This window comes from Zonotrichia albicollis, chromosome 16 (genome assembly GCF_047830755.1).
Source record: "Zonotrichia albicollis isolate bZonAlb1 chromosome 16, bZonAlb1.hap1, whole genome shotgun sequence".
Classification (NCBI taxonomy): domain Eukaryota; kingdom Metazoa; phylum Chordata; class Aves; order Passeriformes; family Passerellidae; genus Zonotrichia; species Zonotrichia albicollis.
In genome coordinates this window covers 9,073,254-9,093,191 of record NC_133834.1, presented here as the reverse complement: position 1 = coordinate 9,093,191, position 19,938 = coordinate 9,073,254, and the positions used below count along the sequence as shown (strand labels likewise).

The 19,938-nt window shown below is 37.1% G+C and overlaps 1 protein-coding gene across 2 annotated transcripts in view; it reads right to left on the bottom strand.

The window, feature by feature from the left end:
- SNX29 (sorting nexin 29) overlaps window positions 1–19,938 on the bottom strand; it is a 99,270-nt gene that overhangs the window by 75,582 nt on the left and 3,750 nt on the right. For both annotated transcript variants that reach the window (XM_026793833.2, XM_014267510.3), the window contains exons 2-11: window positions 18,006–18,070; window positions 17,068–17,120; window positions 16,400–16,524; window positions 15,139–15,319; window positions 13,738–13,808; window positions 12,620–12,868; window positions 10,290–10,659; window positions 9,443–9,561; window positions 6,224–6,305; window positions 5,648–5,730 (exon numbers count right to left, since the gene is read on the bottom strand). In XM_026793833.2, the coding sequence (XP_026649634.2) occupies window positions 5,648–5,730; window positions 6,224–6,305; window positions 9,443–9,561; window positions 10,290–10,659; window positions 12,620–12,868; window positions 13,738–13,808; window positions 15,139–15,319; window positions 16,400–16,524; window positions 17,068–17,120; window positions 18,006–18,070 (1,398 nt within the window). The remainder of the gene's footprint in view (window positions 1–5,647; window positions 5,731–6,223; window positions 6,306–9,442; window positions 9,562–10,289; window positions 10,660–12,619; window positions 12,869–13,737; window positions 13,809–15,138; window positions 15,320–16,399; window positions 16,525–17,067; window positions 17,121–18,005; window positions 18,071–19,938) is intronic.

Below are 19,938 nucleotides of genomic sequence, written 5' to 3'. Positions count from 1 at the left end.
AGGGAGTTTGTACTTCATTAATTCAGCATAAAAAGGATAATTATTTTTCTACAGTAACTTAGCATATTTTATGCAACCCTAAAAAAAAAAATCCAAATCTTGTAGAAAAACCGAAAGTGAAACAGGGGAATTTCTGGGTATTAAATAGCACAAGGGACCACAATCCATCAGCCTACCTGTGAAATAAACAAACAATTCCTCTAGGGATGAGGAAAATGCAATAATCCAGTGTTAGAGCATCATACAAGTAAACAACAGAAGCAAAAGGATCCACAGCAAGCTTTCTGTACAGTATCACTCCATAACAAAACAACAATCTTGAACCATAATGTTGAATTCAGAATCCTCAAGGACACATCAAGCTGATGGCATTTTAAATATTTGAAGTGTGCCATTAAAATATGATGGTGCATGATCAACAAGTAGTTGTTGTTATGTCTCTAACTCTGAATAAATTAAAGCTGTTGCTGCTCAGACACGGCTCTGCACTTGCACAGGGCAATTGCCTCTCTGTGTACTCAGTCTTTTAATGTGTACTGATTTATTAACATTTATACAGCTAAACTATTATAAATTGGCTTCATTATTTCAATTTGCCAGCCTATTCAAACTGTAACCTTAACTTGCATAATAACTTAATCTTCTTTTCCTTATTCCATCCAGAATCTTCTGCATGAGTTGAGACCTGAAATTCCATCTTTTCTCACTCCCCTCTCCCACACACACACAAGCAGAGCACAAAAGCAAGATCCTGCTAAAGACCATGGTTTGCACAGAAGAGGAAGGAAAAAAAGCCTCTTGAAATAGAAGACTTTAAATTGCTTATTTATTTCCATTTGCCTCTTTTTTCTGGGAGTCTTATCCAGAGTCTTATCTATGGAATTGATAATACTACAGAGACACAACAAAGCAGAAATTCCAAATTTCATTATCACATATAGGGCAAAAATCGATGCTTAATTCAGGACCAAGAATGCAAACACATTTCATCCTCAGTATTTCTTGCTAATTTATCTCAATTACAGGTACCAGTGTAGGTGTGGATAAAAGCATCAACACAAACCACCAGTGAGGGACAAGAGACCAGAATTCCAAGAAGGCTGGTCCAGCCCAGCAAGATTGCTCCATGGCTATAGCTCTGCTGTTCCTTCTTGAATTGATGAGTATTAAGAAGCCATATCTTCTATAAATTACTCAAAACAAACAAAATAACTATACAGTTTATAATCAACACTTCTTTAGCCTCTCTATCCATAGCAAACACAAAAAAGTAAAATATTATTAGTGTAATTAAATGAGCAAAAAATTACCAAGAAAAAAATCAGAAACCTTAATGTCGTGATCTTTTGAAGCAAGGAACAGAGGAGAACTAAAAGGAAACCATCCTACTTAATTCAGATATAATATTTAAAACTTTCAAAAATTTTAATTTCTTACTTTCACTTGCGCTTCCTGAAAAATTTCAGCAGCATGTCAGAGCAGTCAGCTGGATGCAAAGGAAATCCAGGATCACACACTGCAGCAGGTTCCCTTCAAACCTGCCAGAACATCCCCAGTTCATGAGCTTTTGTCTGTCTGCTACACTTGCCTCCAAGATGAGTGTATGATCATAACCTAATTTTTCCAGCAGTCTTATGTCTCATACATTGTGTGGGTTAGAAAAGGGAATAAATTTTAAAAAATGTCAGGGTTGTAGCAGCAACCATAAATTTGGCATTTTCTGACTTCTGAACTGTGCAACCTCAATCTTTCTCCCCTCTCCTTTTTTCTTTTCTTTTTTTAATAAAACAGTGGGAGGATGGCCAAGTATTCCTACTTCACAAAAGTGTTTGATATTAGACTTTATGTCCTACTTCTGAGCTGTTTTGTACTTGATAACATTTATGTTCTGTAAAGTAACATTAATGAAAGGCAATACACAACTGTTATTAAGGATCAGCATTCAATAACAATATATCTAAAAGTGAAGTGATATCTCTGTCTTTATGGAACTCAGGTTGATAACTAGTGAAGTTTTTCCTAAGAAGTAGTTTTGTAATGACTTCTTAAAAAAAGAATACCCACGTACAAACAAAGAATTCCAAACCCTTCTTTATCAGCAAAAAAAGAAAATATGATATTAAAAACTCAAGGAATGTACTAAATGATTTTTTCATATTAAACCTCACTTTTTTGAACACTAGCAATATTCTTTCATTGCTGAAATTAATGTGTGGTGCCTAATTACTTATGAAGTGAGTATTTGCTCTAAACCATTTTCCATTCCATTCCATACCTCATGCAAAAATCTAGCTTCTAGAAAGCTTTCAGAGGGTCACAGAGCACAAAATATATAATGCTTTGACAAACACCTGCCAGTTTCCAGCAACCTCCAGAAAATTCATAAGTTTCACAACTCTTGTGCTATTTAGCCAAAGACTGGAGCAGTATGATTTGCAATCACCTGTTGTGAAGAATGAGCTGTAAGTGAAATCATCCCTCAGAGTACACAAGGTCATGCAGCCTCCTCTGCAATCCTGCAGATAGAGTATCAGGGTGGGCTGGGAACAGTTTACAGGAATTTTTATTTTTTTTATTTTCATGAGTGAAAATTTACACAGATATTTTCAGAGACAAATAAGACTTCCAGCAGACTAGTTACATCTTAAATCAGAAGTGTGACCTTTAAAGACTTAAGGAGCTTGATGCTCCCTAAGCTGCCTACATGAACACTGTGTTTTAAGGCTTAATTTAGTGCTCCAAAACCTTGTAAATATTATCCTGTCATGTCACTATTCACAGGGCAAATTTTAGTAGGAAACAAATTGTGTTGCCCTTCTACTGCATAGAAGAGTCCTGGAGAAAACCAAGGCTGTAAAGTAACCTGCAGCTTTCCTCTCCCTGATAAAATACCAGCACCCTCCCTTCACAGCTGTGCTTCCAAAGAAAACCAGGAATTTAGTACCTGCCAGTGACCTGGGGCAACTGGGCCACAGAACAGGTCAGCAGCTACTCAGAGGACACAAAGTACAAAAACACCTTATTCACTTACACAACCAGGATAAAAATATAACATGGAGGTTTGATTACTCAGTAAAGCTCTTCAGTGATCACAAAAAGCTCAGGGATTTCTCAAGAATATATGAAAAAGTATGGAATGATGTACAATGTTACAACCTTTCCTAACCTTTGTGGTGAAGCTCAATTTTAAAAACTGAAGAAAATGATAGTGAAAAGACTAAATTACCAATTACTTCCTAAAAATAGTACTATAATAAAAGAACCTTATCAAGAAGAGGAGAAGTAGTGTCCTTCTAAAAAGAAAGTTTTGCAACTTATTCTTTTTTCTACTGAAAAGCAAAATTGAGAGACTTGTGCTGGTAGAAGAGATTGTTCTGGTGAAAAACAACGCTGAAAATACAATCCTCCCATAGCAACTCCTGAAACAGTGTTGTTTGTGATTCAAGTACAATAAGACAAAGACAACTTTTTTAAAAACTGAAATTATATAGCAGAGTAGATGCATAAATAGAAAATTTCTGACCAGCTTAACTCTTTATAAACTTGGTTATGACAAAACAATCTGCACAGCTGGGCAAGTTCTCAAATTATGCCTGACATAAACAGCAAAGCTCTGTGGATTTCTCTTAAGTGGTATTAGTATTTTTGAGATGTATCTGTGGCTAGGTTAACCTATACCATACAAATGCACAGGACATAATTCAGGAAAATAATTTTAAATGGCAGAAATTTGAAATTACAGCTTCTCCTAACTTACTAGTTGCATATCAAAAAAAGTAAGAAAAGTTTAGTACTATCCTAATAGGTTAGAACAAAAGCAGAAAAATAATATAATTTTTTTAAAATCCATTTCAGGTTTTGTCTCCAAAAGTAAGAAACACAGAGATCCAGCCACTGGAGACCTTACAGCTTTTCTCACTGCACTACTGCATTCCATTTTTCTTGCCTGATGTGTTAGAATCAGTTGCTATGCAACCAAGCTATAAGCCTCAGCATTTAATAATTCTTCTGCTAATTGCAACAGAGAGAAAGAGCTCCAGTGTCTGACTCTGTCATAGCACTGAATTCCTCCTGTAGAGAATCTACGACCAATAACAGCAAACTTGAAAAAAGCATTTTTATTCAACATACCCAGGATCATCTATTATAAAGGTAATCACTAATTCTATAAATGTATAGTCAGCTGAATTTTAATTATAATTATGATTATTTACTCGGTGTTCTACTGGTTTTATAGATGGGTTTGACATGCTTCCCACCCTTCCTTTCACCAAAGCCTTCTCTGAACTGGGAAACTAATGATAGTGTGCACATTTCTGTTGATCCTGTGTTTTCATTTCATTTACAAATTGCTAAGTATTGAGAATTGAAAGCCTCCAGATTTTCTTTCTATTTTATAGCTCTTACCTAGACTGGGAAATAACTGAGCAGCTGAAGGAGACCAACTGCGGCCCCTGCTGGCTCCTGACTCCCCTACAAACAGCGGAGTAACAGGGCAGGGGACCAGAAAACGGCCCTGAGCAATTCTCTGAGAAATAAACAGGAACAAAAGGATGTTGTAGGGATAACATTAACAGAGAATATCAAGTGACCAAAGATCACTGTAGCTAATAACTGTAAGTCCATTCCACAATTCAATTATGGCTCCTAAAAGTCCCAAACTAGTTTGCCACTTGGACATACTTTGTAAGAAAGGATTTTTCAGCTTTGTAAAGCTCAGTCAGCAGACAGTGCCAGAGCCTGAAACACTGCCCAGTGAAAATGTTTGTTTTCTCTCCTTTAACACAGGTTGATACAGCATTTGAATGTAACTTTAGAAAATGAGATTAGAATATCTTAAGATTTCATTCATTTTTGATGATTGCATTAATCATTTGCAGAAAAGAATCTTGGCTGCATCACTTCTAACTTCCCAAATGTCATAATTTAAAACTTGTACATATTGAAATTTATAAGAAGAAACAAACACACACCCAAGAGCTTTAGGAACAAAGCCTGTTCAGTTACAGAACAGTCTGTACACTGAGGAACATAAACACATACTGGGTTACAAGCTTAGACATTCAGTTTAAGAACTAAATCTTTGTTCTACAAGTGTATGCAAAGAAAAAAGATCAAATATGTGATAAACAAACTGCCTGTGCTTCCATTAATCTACCTCTGCAGCAAAGACTATTTCATCCTGTCTAGCTTTGCTCTTAATGCCACTGAAACATGACTGTCCTCCCCCCTAATCTTACCTCAAGTTTTTGTGAAAGTCCACATTTATTTGGAGCAGCTTTTCACATCAAAACCACAGAGAGAGTGGGGTTTGTTTCTGACTAGCCATTGATGACAACAGGCAAAATAAGCAAGAGTACATCAGAACTAACCCTCAGAACTTGAAGAAATTTAAAGATGTTAATCAAATCATTATTTTTCATTTAACTACTGAAGCCACATTTGATATAAGGACATATCAGCTGCAATGAAGCATAACCTGCCAATACAAACATCATTTTAGAGCAGTTATTATAACAAGAGCAGAACATCAGAAATTAAGTGCTCCAAGACTCTCTAAGCAGATTTTATTGAATCAAAAATAGAAAGAATTACAGGACTTTCAAAGGTATTTCCATCAATCTAGAGACATCAAGGAAGTACTTACTAATTGTCATGGATTCTGGCACAGTGGCTGAAGGCAACATACTGCTTAAAGTATTCACTTGAGCTGGAGGACTGACTTCCACTCTAGTCAGAAAACCACAGTAAAATCAATATATGAAAACAAAATCCTGAATTCAAAACTTTAAAAAAATATTCCAGAAACTAGAATTGTTGTCCTATTCACCCATATTTAATAAAAATATGTTGAACAATCTTTTAATGTATCTCCTGGGAGTCTGATTTAAGCAGGCACAGAAAAATTCCAAATTAAAAGGCCACGGAGAATATAGTAAAAAAATAACATAAAAACCAAGATAAAACCTGTTTTCAAAGCCAGGAAGCCAGGTCTGTTATTTGACATGAGTAAGTGACTTTCTCAAGATAATTAGCAAAGTTCAGTGTATGAAACCATGTAAAAAAGGCAACTGTAGGTTTTTTGCATTTGTCTTTCCAAACAGATGCAGAAGTACCCTGATGAGCAGTTGGTTTTGCAGTACTAAGTGCATTAGTTAACAGTAAGTTGGCAGCTACAGGGGGAAGGTTTTTTTCTTTCAGGACAAACATATTTGGCACATACCTGTAAGGAAGATCAGACCTCCTTGGAACCAGTTCTACCGGATGAACAGCATGTTCATGCCCCTCTCCATTCTCCAAGTTATCTAAAGCAGAATGCACAAGCATTAGCTTCCTTTGGGTTACACTACTCAAAAAATAAAATAAAAACATAAATCCAGAAGCTAGATAGTTACCTTTCTAAACAGAAACACTCAACTTACTAGAGCTTTTAAACACTTTTAATTCTGTCTCCAAAGCTGGTTCTGCAGATTGACCCTGAATGCCAGCAGGATTGTCAAGACTCTTAGGGGAAAAAAATCAAAGCACAGCACAATCCCTAAATTATACTTGATATGCACAGAGTTACACAGCCATGAGAAGACTTCTTCCTGAAGTTACTTGTGCCAGCCCCCAGAGTTGGAGCACCTCATGCTCACTACAAATCTGGTTGTGACTTGCAGGAGAAGAATTTGTGGCTAGTCCCCAGCACGTGAAACCTTGCAAAGACATCAGTGCTTTCTGTATTCCCAACAGAGCACCATGGCTTTTCCCTGGCTCCTTACGTCCCTGTACCAACCATCAGGAATCAGACAGATGAGATTTTGTTTAAAAAGCATGAATAATGTGCATCTGTCCACAGATCCACAGCTGTCGGCACCAAAACATCCACATCACTGAGCCTGTCATGGAGGAAGCTCAGGTGGAAACAAACAAAAATCATATTTTATTGATGTGCTCTGCATCTCACTATGTAAGGGCTACGAAGATACTACAAAACAATCCTAAACAGAGCAGATTCCATTCTGATAGAATAGAAGCAGAAATTCTAGAAAATAAGTTAATGGGAAATAAAGTTATTATGGAGAAAATTATTTTTGAAGCCATAGAGATTACTGAAGCTCAGTTCCTAAAATACATAATCCATTTTTGTTCCAAGCAACTGCATTTTGATGGAGGCTTTCTCATTTCTAGCTACCCAGAGATATGATATGCCCTGACACATCCCTGGAGCACTGCAACAGATTAATACTGAAAACACATATTAACATACAACACTATAGATAATGCTATCTCCAATATATATATATAATGTGTATGTGTTATTTATTGGTATTAAAACCTCTAAACCAAAATATTGGGTTAAACTATATATTTTACAATAGCTCATTAAGCATATTTTAATGAAAAATATCAGGATAATAATGAGCTTGTCAGTTAGTGGGCTGGACTGCCCTCAGAATAAGCCAATGCATGTTCCTTCTGACATCATTCACCCAGCACAAGTGCAACTCCCAGAGCCAAGCAAACAAGTGCCTAAGGCAGCTTTCAATCTCAGCAAACTCTGTGTGCCTGAGGAGAGGGTGCCTGGCTCCCTGTGTCCCTGACTGCTGGCACTGGGTGTGCAATGGGCACTCAGTGCAGCCCAGCCTGCACCCTCCATCAGCTCCTCCTGCTCACAGGTGAGAGCAGGAGAGCACACAGTGGGGTCTGGGGGCTTTCCCAGCTCTGATCAACTGAGGCCCTTCACCAGCCCAATGCTGGATCACTCTCACTTGCATGACAGGTCACAAAGAGGGACAGAAGGAGGATTAAATATCTGTCCTGTGCCTAGAAGGGATCTGAATGGGATCTGTTGATCACCTCCAGCAGGCTGAGCATTGCATTCAAAACAGTTCTGAGATAAGCAACACAAAACAAGGGGCTTTGGTGTCTTCTCAGTAAGGGTAAGCCCCTGGGACAGCTATGCATAAGATGCACACAGATATAAACAGATATTCCTCATCTGCCTCCAGAACTAAGTGTTGGCTTGCACTCCTGATTTTGGATTTCAGCTCAAAACCCAGCTCATGCCCCTGATGCCTCATGACATCCACTGACAGTGACTGTGAGTTCCCAATCCACACACACCCCCCACAGACAGGAATGGATTTTTGTATTCCAGATTCCAACCTGTGGATGTTCCCCAACAGTTTCTGGGGAACATCTGTTTCTTTGTATTGAAGAGATCACAATGCCACAAACTACCCAATGTTTCCTAAATCCATTCCTTTGTAATTTGAAAAATATGGCAGCACAAGAAATAATTTTAAAAGTCCTTTTTTCTTTTAACTACTGGCATTTCTTATGAGGTACATATTTTAAAATACAGTAGAGGGCAGTGCAGCATTATTTTATGAGTCACAGTTTTGTCACTGAACTTACACAACTGAATTCCACTTTTTCACAGGCCTTCAATCAACAATCCATTTAAACTCTTGGACATATAATGCGTATGCAAAAAATGAGAAATATACTACAATTAAAACATTATTTGAATACCACTGACAAGTTTTTAAATGGTCACTGAAATGAGTATACCCAAAGCTCAGTGTTTTATGAGTAGCTAGAAAAATATCAACAGGGTGAAGGGGAGGGCTAGTGGACTTGTTTTGTTTGTTTTTGGTACTAATACAAATATTGTAAAAGCACCAGGTCTTCTTTTCTGTTCCTTTGACAATTTTTGTTGCTGGCTTCAAATGGTCCACATCATTCTGGAAGTGTCCCTCACTGCACACAGCTGCAGCTGAGGCCCCAGCAGAGCCAGTGGAGCTCACACTTACAAATGCCACTCTCACTCATGCACAGCTCTGTTCATTCACTATCAGCCTGTAACCTGCAGAAAACCATTTGAGGATACTGGCACAGGAAAAATTAGATGTGAGCTGGCAAGAGGTGCTCACAGCTCAGAAAGCCAGTCAGAATAAATGATCTCTGCAGATGCCCTCCAACCCAAATCATTCTACAATTCCCACATCCTTTTCTGAGCAAGTATTTCCTAGTCCATCATTCCTTACACTGTATTTCAACAATTAACAGCTTCCACTGAACTGCTTCCAGCTGCTCTCTGGAATGTCAAGATTAATTTGAATTCAACTTCTTAAATACACTTGGAGCCTCTTGCAGCTTAGAGGTATCTAGAAAATGGATATGGACACTTTTTACACAACTATCCTAAACTTCAATAAAATAAGAGACCACAGCTTAATCCCAATGAAACTCTGGTTTATTTTGACATTGATAACTCCCCCTTAACTAAGTAACTACTCAAATGGAGAACTCTGATTCAGAACTAGAATAAACTTGAATTGAACTTTTTATCCCAGTTGTGCAGTACCTGCTGTGTCTGTACAATCCTGTTATTCTTACCATTGTCCCATGTTACAGTAATGGTTGCTGGAAATCTGTGAATTGAAATGCCCACCTGTTTGGGAGTAAGAGCCAACAGCACTGACAGGAAATAGAACATCTGAGTCATCATTCAGGACCTGCAGAGGACTCCAACTGCACATCTGAGAATTGCACGGGACTATTTCACGAGGCCTATTTAGAACAAACAAAGAAACAAACCAATCTATTTATACAGCCAGTATTACTGTTCATAATGCTTATGTTTCTTTCAGAGATAGCACTGCAAGAAAAATCTTTATTTCAATCTGCCTGCCAATTTCTTGGTCAGCCTTACATTAATTGATTAAAGACCAGACATTCCAAAGCAGAGGAGATAAGCAGCACTTGCCTTTTTCTCTAAACAAATTTCTGTCAGAAATAAAGAAGCATATCAGTATCTAAAATTATTCTTTCTCTCTCAGTTTTGTCCTGCCTTTTTGAACTGTCTACACTGTGATGTAACAAGCTTACTCTGTTTAAAATACACATTTTTATTGTGAAGCCAAAATAGAATTGCTATCCTACTAAGAATGAGGAAACATCAAGTAGGCCAGAACTATATCCTGGTTATATCATGCCAGAGTTTTAACAACTGAGAACTTCAAGGAGAACAAGAACTCTGATATCTCAAAATCTGGGTCTTCAGTGAAACTTAGAAGCAAAATATCATCACTGCAGTGGCATATATTGTTTAAACAGTAAAAAGAAAAAAAAAAGAGGGGGAAAAAACGTAGGGGAGGAGAAAAATAGGGAGAGAAAAAAAAAAGAGAGAAAATCTACAGTTCAGTTCAACACATGAATTTCCAGTAGCCATAAAAAAAAGGGAAGGGGTGGAGGGGAAGCATGGAAAGTTTACCACTATCTCCTGCACCAATACTTACTTTTCAGAAGCTTCAGTTCCACCTTCTGTGCTTTTATTTCCTAATGATTTTCCATACAGCTCATCCTCATCTACATCTTCATCATCAATGCTCTTCACATCCAGTTTCTGGTATTCATACTCTCCATTCATGAATACTGAATTGTTCTTCCACGAATGGTTACTTTCACTCCCATTCAGGTTTTTTCCCAGAGTGCTTTCAGATGAAGACAATGCAAGAACTGAAGATCTGTCTACACTCTCCTCTGAACTTTCTCCTGTCATCAGAGTCTTTGTGCAATCCCCCAGATTTTGCTCATCTTCCTCTTCATCAAATGAGATAATATTAGTCACCCTCTTCTTCTTTTTTCGATCTTTTTTGTATTTCAAATCTAGTAACAATACAAAGTTTTTACATAGTTTAGAAAAGAGAAATAATATATGAAACCTTTTTGTTTTTCTTAAAAGAGCTCATATACTAACTTACTTAATAAAGAAAAAACCACTTAGATCTACATGGCATTCATTATCTTTCCATATACACGAGCTTTTAAATCTCTAATTAACAGCTTTATTTTATAAGTCTTACATAGTTCAGATTTTAAAAGACATTCTGGAGATGCATTCATAACATGATTCAATTGAAACTGGAAAAAAAGTTCTACAAACCCATGAAATTAAATTTAAAATAGTAAGTTAGCCTTCCTGTCACTTTCTCCTATTACACCTAGTATACAAGCAGAGCAGGTCTGCACAACAGAGAAAGCATGGAGCACTGAAAAGAACAAACCACAACCTGCAATCAAATAGTTTTGTCTATACTCTAAAAACTGAATAGTCAGCTTTCAGTTAATTAGCTCTTGGTCTAGAAATACACTGAAATTCTCTCTGATTCCACCAGATGTATTCAGTGCCAGCACTTATTTTTACACTATTACCCATTCTCACTGAATCTGATGTGCACATGGAGCTAAATGCAAAGCTGAAGCACTCCAAGAAATATCAGAAATCCCTCACCAAGACACTCACACTGGGACCAAATTGCTCTGTTTAATTCAAGTCCAGCTGTTATATATCCACAAAGCACACTAACATACTTTTAAAAGGATGTTAAAACCCATTCTGGTTGCAAATAGAATTACAACCAAGAACAGAGACTTCAATGGAAACATCTGACTTGCTCTAATGTTCCACATGTAATTGCATTTAAACAAACTCAATTTTTTTAAGTGGCATTTCACTGGAAGCTGTACCTTTCAGGTTCTGTATGCACATGTGCTGTACACACCAGGTACATCATGTTGTGGAGTCACAGGCACCATATGGCCAATTACTGCCTTTCATCTTGCAAGGCTATTCTGTACAACAAAGTTATCCCAAGTCAAGTCTCACATACAATTTTAATCTCATTTAAGTGCTATACAACAAAAGCTTTACCACAAGTTTGCTCTAAAAACTGTGTTTTAAGACAAAATCTATTTTGAATGCCAATAAAAACCAGATTTTATCTCAACTTCTGTTCCTACCAGAGTCTCATGTGGGGTTTGTGGCTTTTTCTCATAACCAAAACAATTTACTGCCCAAATTCAAACTTTGTTTCTTAATTGAAAAGCACATAAATCTTCCTGCTGTTTTGTACTTTTACAAAGCAAAACAAACTTTTAGTTCAACTTCCAGAAACAGAGATAATAAAATATTACTTTGTTAATTTTGGAACAAAAAATATGTAACGAAAATCACATTTTCCTTGACTGATTTCAAATAATAAGAGATTAAGACTTTGGGTTTTTGTTAGTAACTAACATCATACAAGCTGGTTGTAACACTAAGAACTCTAAAGGTAAAGAGTGTATGAGTAAATCTTCATTTAGGCAATTATCTGCTTTGCATAGGAATTCAGACTGTAAACACAGTCACTACTTGAAGCAGATTATAAGCTAAAATTTGCATCTGATATTTAACAAAATATATAAGTCACTGTATGTCTGACTGGCAAGGTGGCAAAAGACAACATTAAAAGTGACAAATCATTACATCACAAACTTCAAAGCATAATTTTGTGAACAAGAAACTAAAACTCAGGTCACAAGCAAAGCTCTACCAATAAAACAGTTTAGCTTCCCTCTCACAATGATACAAGAATACTGAAATACAGTTACCATCCACTATTCACACCCAATATTTCCAATTTCATGCTTTTTAATTACCCTCTCAAGTGGTTTGCATGCACAGCGCACTTATTTTAAGACTTCTGCTCTACAACAGCACATTAAAAGTAAATTAAAAAGTTATTTAAACACACCTGAGTAGTTCCTAAGTCTCTGAATGGCACTAACATTGCCAGAGGCTTACCAGCACTGACACTCCTGGGCAGCACAGGCAGTGGGTCAGAGTCCTGCTCGGGTTTGATGAGAATGGAGACGGCAGAGGAGGCAGTGATCTCCCGCAGGAGGCTGCTGACGCCCTGGGTGGACTCCTTCAGCAAGGAAGTCACATTTTGTGTGGATTCCTTCAACAAATCTGACACAGTGGGTGTGCATTTGCTCTGTCCATTTAAATCCTTATTATCAATGTTGATAGCAAAAAGAATGGAGTTCAGACCTTCAGAAAAAAGAAAGGAGAAAAAGAGACCACAAATGCACCATATACTGCACATGCAGGTTATGAACACAGAAGCTAAGGATTAATGAAATTGTGACATGCAAAACATTTTTTCCAAAAATTTCCCACAGTTCCCAATGCATGAATTCTTATTCTTTCATGTACCATTCATTCCTTTCTAGATTATATTCATGCTGATGCAATCAGTTCTGAATTCTTCTGGATGGCTGTTCAGCTGCACATTAAATAATCAAAAGGTACTGTGAACTCATTTATTTATAACCTTTTATTTAAACCAATTCACTGCAACTTTACTGTTTGTGGGTTCCTATATTCTATTAGCAAAAACACCCAAGAACCTTGTCTGGCAGAATGAAGCATGTGATCATGTATCTGAAAAAAGGGGTATAAAAGGTAACAATGCATCACTTCTGTGGATGAACTCTAGAAAAGTAAATTATTTGTTATCATTCCTTACTCTCCTTATCTGTATTTACCTGTAATTTTGATGTTACTATAAATTCCATCATTACTCTTTTCTAATCAGGAATAACCCACTTTGCTTCTCTAAACTGCACTGGTTTTAAGTTAGCCTTGACTGCTGAAGAGTTCAAAAATTTATGTGGAAAATTTTTGAATTGTAAGAAGGCCAGATCCAGGATTTTAATAATCCACCAATTCACAGCATAAATTGGCAAAATACCTTGACTGCTCACCCTGGCTGTGCTTCTGACACACATTCTCCACATAAACAGAGTGTATTAGAGAAAATACAGTGTATTAGAGAAATTCCTCACAGCCAGAACAGATGCAACATCCCAAAATGCATCAGTTTTCCAAGAGCAATAATACTGAAGAGAAAGCATTACCAGCTGCCATTGTAGGGATCATGCTAGAACGTTCTTCATCCATCATAAAAGACCAGTCTTCATAGAAGACACTGTAATTTAAAGGGGAAAAAAGGACATGCAGTCTATAGTAATATATACTTCACTTCTGAAAGACAAAAACCCTCTGAAGAATAAGCAGGAGCTCCCCAAAGGATGCAATTTTATGTCACAGTAACTCCCTGTAGCTCTCAAATTGGTAACTGTTCAGATGGTTCTAAAAAGACATGCTAAAGAGTATTTTTTTTCTTTAGTTTTAGCTCTGCACTTTTTTAGGGGAAAAAAAGCCACTCAAGGTCTGGGGATTTACACTGCATATGTTAAACAAATCTAACAGATTCATTGAAAAGTTTCCAAAACACATAACTGGGGATGTAAACTGATTCTGTAAATTCCATCAGAATTCAGGTAACATTTAAGTCTTAAACATTCTGGAATAAACCTTTTTATAAATAGCATTACAATGCAGTGTGTTGATAATCCTGATACTGTGCAAGTATTGCTACAAGCATGAGAATAATTAGTGGCACAGCAATCCAAGTCACTAATTTCCTAATGCTTTTCAGACCTCTTTAATTTCATTTGTTATTTCATTTGTCTTTATTTGATTTCTCCAAAATCTGTTTTGCAAGAAAGCTACAGATGACTGGAACAAACTAGAAATGAAAAGGAGATACTAATGAACCCAGTTCAGGCAATACTCTTATTCACTTCATCCATTAATCAATGCAAATGAATAAAATGCCTTTCTGCTGAATCCACTGGACTTGATCAAGTCATTTGAGCAAGCTCAACAGTTATTGATTAAAAGAGGAAAATGCCTCAAGTTTTCATAAAGAAAAGAAGCTGAAGCCAAATGAGGAAAAGGCAGGACTCAGTAATGAACCTAAGTGCATTTTGCACTTCCAAAGTACTTTAGGATTTCACAAGGTGTAGTAAGTTATTCTCAGTAACTGTAACAAAAGGTTCACAAGCTGCTACCTAACCACTTCTGCAGCTGCAGCTCCCCACTGCTGCACTGCTGGAGCTCTGCAATTACAGGATCTCCAAAAGGCAACAGGCAATTACCACAGATGAATTGAGATCAGACATGGCTGCAGTTGTGCACTATTTTAGTGGAATGAGAGAGGCATCTTAAAGTGTTGGTGTCCAGGCTGCAGTGAGGAAAACTGCTGAAAGAAGAGGGAGGGGATTTAGAGAAGAGGTCAAATGTTGATACAGGCACAAGTTACTACCTTAATGGCTGACAAAAATTTTAAAAAGTTATTTTAAGTGACTTGACAGGCACAGCAACGAATATGGGTACTACTACGGCTTTTGGTTGTTTCCTGGGTTTCGGCCACTGTCAGCATTTCCTGCCTAGAAAGGTGTCAGAGGCAGTACCTGAGGCGGCCCTTGTCTGCCAGCAGCATGTGCACGTATCTCTCCAGGGAATGCTCGTTCAGAGCACAGCGCAGCCAGGCCCGGCCCCGGCCGGTGTCGCTCGTGATGGCCCTCAGGGAGTAGAAGCGCTGCAGCTCGTGCCTGTTCAGCACCTCCTTCACGTAGTACCAGAACACCGGCTCTGCAATTGAGCATTAGGAATGACAATAATGACAACCACCCTGCCGAGAAAACCACTCAGTTCACACCTGAACACATTTACAGGTAAATTTATAAAACAAACAGGTAACAATATAACTTTGAACAAAGGTGAATCATTTACTCTCCTCGTGCAACCCACCAGTTAAATAAGTTATTTATTCCTACAGAACTTGGGCTATTTAAGCACTTAGAACTTTGCACTTCATTGAAAAAGCCACACAAATTAAAGGATTTGATCTGACACTTTACACAGAATTCACATTTAAAAGCATATTTAAGCTTGTATTTTATCCACAGGTTTATATGTCCAACTGAAAACATATTATGGAAGGGAAAAGATTTCTTTAGAACTCTATTTTACTGCTGATGTGAAATGTTGGAAGGCAGGTCCAAAGGAACAGGTAGCTTCAGAATTTGCAGACATGCAAATAACAAATTCATGTTACTTTAGAAAACAGAAGCGTTGGATTTAAACAGCAAAAATATCTTTCTCCACTATACACTTTCTGTGTGTTTTTCCCAAATATTGTTAAAAACTGATCAGTATCTTTACATAGTTCTGATTAAAGAAAAGAGAAGCAGTTGAAGAGAAAAATAAAGGAGTCTTTTCTTTGAATACTATAAAAACCAACCCAACCAATACAAGCAATATAATTTTTCTTTCCAAAATCACATCCATAATTAGAAGTTAAACATATCTGACCTATATAGAACATGGCACTTAAAGAACTAAGACAACGTCAAGAATAAAAACGTTGTTTTAAAAACACCAAAATTACACAACCCTGATCTCTGCCAGAATTCAAAATAAATTTGGCACTATACATGATGCAACAGTAGGAAGTGCAGATTTCCCAAGAGCAACATTTCTAGAGAAACTTGGAATGCAAGTTAAACTAGACAGAAGCAACAGTCATTTTCACTGCCACTTCCACAAGTGTAGAGCATCCTACCAACAATCTGCAGTTTGGTGCCATGCTTCAAACTTCTTTTAGAAATTATATCACTTGACTGAACATAAGAACTAATTAAAACAGGATAGCTACAATGAGCACCCTACCTGTTTCAGTTTTGCTGGAGAAACCTGCTGCCTGTTTGATTGCAGCTGCTGTCAGCGCCAACCCCCGGCTCCTCCTCAGGCCATGCTGGAACACAGCTTCAAACTGAGCACACAAACAGGTCACTCTGCAACAGAAATGTTCATGAACTCATGTAAAAGGAACTATGAAAAAATCCTAGTGAAAATCAACTATGTATCTACACAGCTTCAAACTGAGCACACAAACAGGTCACTCTGCAACAGAAATGTTCATGAACTCATGTAAAAGGAACTATGAAAAAATCCTAGTGAAAATCAACTATGTATCTACACAGCAACTTTATTGCAGATCTCTAAATAGGAAATATCAAGTGAACCATTACCTTATAAGCAGTGAAAGATTCCCTCCTATGCAGTAATCTCATTATTTGCCAGCAGTATAATCTACTTATACCCACAGCCTCATCATAATGATTGAAAGCTGAGGCTCAGGTTACATTCAGAAGAATTGGCAATCAATTTGAGAAATCACCCTCACCTGCTAGAGGGGCTGTTAATCATGTTATTTCAGCTTCAGATCACCTACCTTTCATGCAATGTAATTTTTTGAGCATGTCAAATATTTTGTGCCATATGTTTTATGTCATTATGATGCAAAATCTAGGCATGTAATTCTTACACTATTTTACCTGCTATCTGAGTCTGAAGCAATTTCTTTTCTTCCTCCAAATCGTATTTGACACTGCAATAAACAGATTTTAAAACAATTTAAAAGCTTTTTGTTACACTAAATAAATTCAGTGTTCTGCACTATTTGTACACATGAAAAAAAGTCATATTAAAAAAGGAAGCAGCACAAAATAGAGCATTGCAAAATACAGCCTGCATCCAAAAAGTGCTCTAGAGCATCATGTTACACTAATGGGCTGCCCCTGTAGTTCAAATAGATCCTTGCTAGCCAGAGCAACACACCTGCAGCTCCCTCAGTAAACTGAAAACTGAGTGGAAATTACTACTTTTGAGTTTCAAATGTGCACCCACAAAACCAGACATTGCTCTCACCCAGCTCAGTGCTACAATTACAGAACCACTCTTTAAAAAGCATTTCACTGGCTTACTCATGAGGAATTCTTTTGCCTCCCAAGCTCTCCCAAATTGACTCCAGTCTATGAAATTCTACTTGCTGAACTTCACATTGACACAAATATAGACATACATAAATCACATCTTTACATGTATTCTAACCATTCACTAAAAATCTAGTGCAAAGAAAACAAACTGCTACTCTAAAATGTTAACTTAGCTAGACTTTGCAGTACACTGCAATTTAGTTCAGTCATATCAGGATTACAAGAACATATATTCCTAATATATATTGTATAGTATTATATATATTTAAAATAAATCTATTATAAATATAACCTGTCCAGAACAAGAATTTTAAATAAATACTGCATAGTAGTTGTTTGCCAGCAGACAACTCAGTTGTACTATGAAAGCCACAATTTCTTCTTTGTATCCTTTTCATCCTTTTCCTTCTCTTTGTTAAAGGGAAAGCAAAGACAGTCCCTGCTAGTAGTGACAACTCGGAGTAAGGCAGTGCAGAAATGTCTGTGGGATTTCTCACCTGTTTAACTGCATCCAGCAGCCGTTCTAGAAGAAATTGTCTTTTAGTGTCGTTGGTCTGAGAACCTGAAATCCAACAAAATCATATCATTTTAAAAGAAACTGGTTTTTAAAATACATTTGGGCCAACACAAATGTCTTTCTTTTGGGCCCGGAAAACTTTCTTCCCAAGCCAATTATTCCACTAAATTAACTAATGTATTTTCCCTAAGTAAAATGATGCAGTATGAACTATGCCTTGAGGTTTCAAGTAGCCTTTTTCTAACAGGCAGCAATAATGTTTCAAATACCATCTTGATTCTTATGTTAGTAACATTTTGAAGATACATTTCACCAGTACCAAATACAGAATAATTATTCAAGCTGATGCACAGCTTGCCCAGAGCTTCTCAGCACTACTACCAGTGTAGCACAGCATCACAGCACTAGAAAAGAATGGAAAACAAGAGTGAGACACCAGGAGTATCTTCTTGCTGTCAAACCTTAGTGCAGAAAGAGCTTTAAGTCAGGTGAGCAGAGAGCAACTGTTACAGTAAATCCCTTAAAATGTAACTACTAGCATAGTTCTTCTGATTAACACCTATAAAATCTATTTTGTTACTATATAAGGAACTATGCAAGACAATCTTTAACTTCTCAAGCTGTTTCAACAATAACACAATACTTTGCTTTTTGGAATATCCTTTATAAACTCCCATGAATATGGTAAAATTAATTCTTTAAGATAACCTACATTGCCTCTGTAATTTCTTTATTCTCAGCTTGAGTTCAAAGCATTCATCTCTGTGACCTCTCTTGGGTTTAAGTCATTCTGTTCTCCTTTCTCTCTCAAAGAACATTCAACTAATGTACATATGGACTGAAAGCCAATTATCCAAACTCTGCAGGAGCAAATTCCTCCCAACACTGAAAATCAAACACCACACACTAGCAAACAGAGATGACATCACAGATATGTGCTTCCTCTTGCTATCCAACAGTGAGAGGTCCAAACCCCAGAATTTCCTCTCTTCATAATCCCATTCAAAACAGTTTGCTTTTAAACCAGCAGGACATAACAGAATTTGTTGAAATGACTCTGCCTTTAAATATGTATATTCACACAACATAGAAATATCCATTATATTGATATAATGTTTTATATGTATTCATATTAATCTATATTAATAGAATTCATATTCCATATAGTTTCATATAGTCATTAAACAGAAGAAAACCCCCACAGATTGCCAGAATAATGAAAACAACAGGAAAAACAAGCAAACATAGCTGCTAAGCAAGCTTCTCAATGCTGCTTTTGCTGATTACAGGGCATTTTCAAGAAGTGCTTCCCCTTTTGAACTGTGACTCAGAGTGTGCAGACATGTGATGTGTGAGCTCTGGGGCTCTCAGTCAAGCACTCCAGGTTCAAACCCCACACCAAATGGGTTTCACTTCCTAACAGCTATGCCAGCTATGCCAGGGGGAAGATAAAGCCAAATTCATACAATCCCTACCATTCCCCTCTGTGCTCCTGCAGGGATTACAGTCTATTAAACAATATTCAATGTTCCTACCACACATCCATTGCCAAAATGGAGATGTATACATGCCTCTATATCCATTTGTTTTATAATAAATCACATCACCATAAAATAAGGAAGAAATCTCAACTTTCCAAGCAGCCTCTCACATTCAGTAACACTGAATATCCACAACTCTGCAGATTTTCTCTGTTGTTTCAAAACTCATTACTCTCAGTCTTACACTACCCACACACCTGCAAGAAGAGGCACAACACAATATTTCTTTTTATATTAATAGCATGAGACAACATCAGAACAAATGCATGCAATGAATAATTGCATGACCAGAAAAACATCTATCAAATGAAAATATTAGTAGGTGAGCCAAGCTTGTCTTCCAAATGCAATACATGATAGTTTTTAAATTCA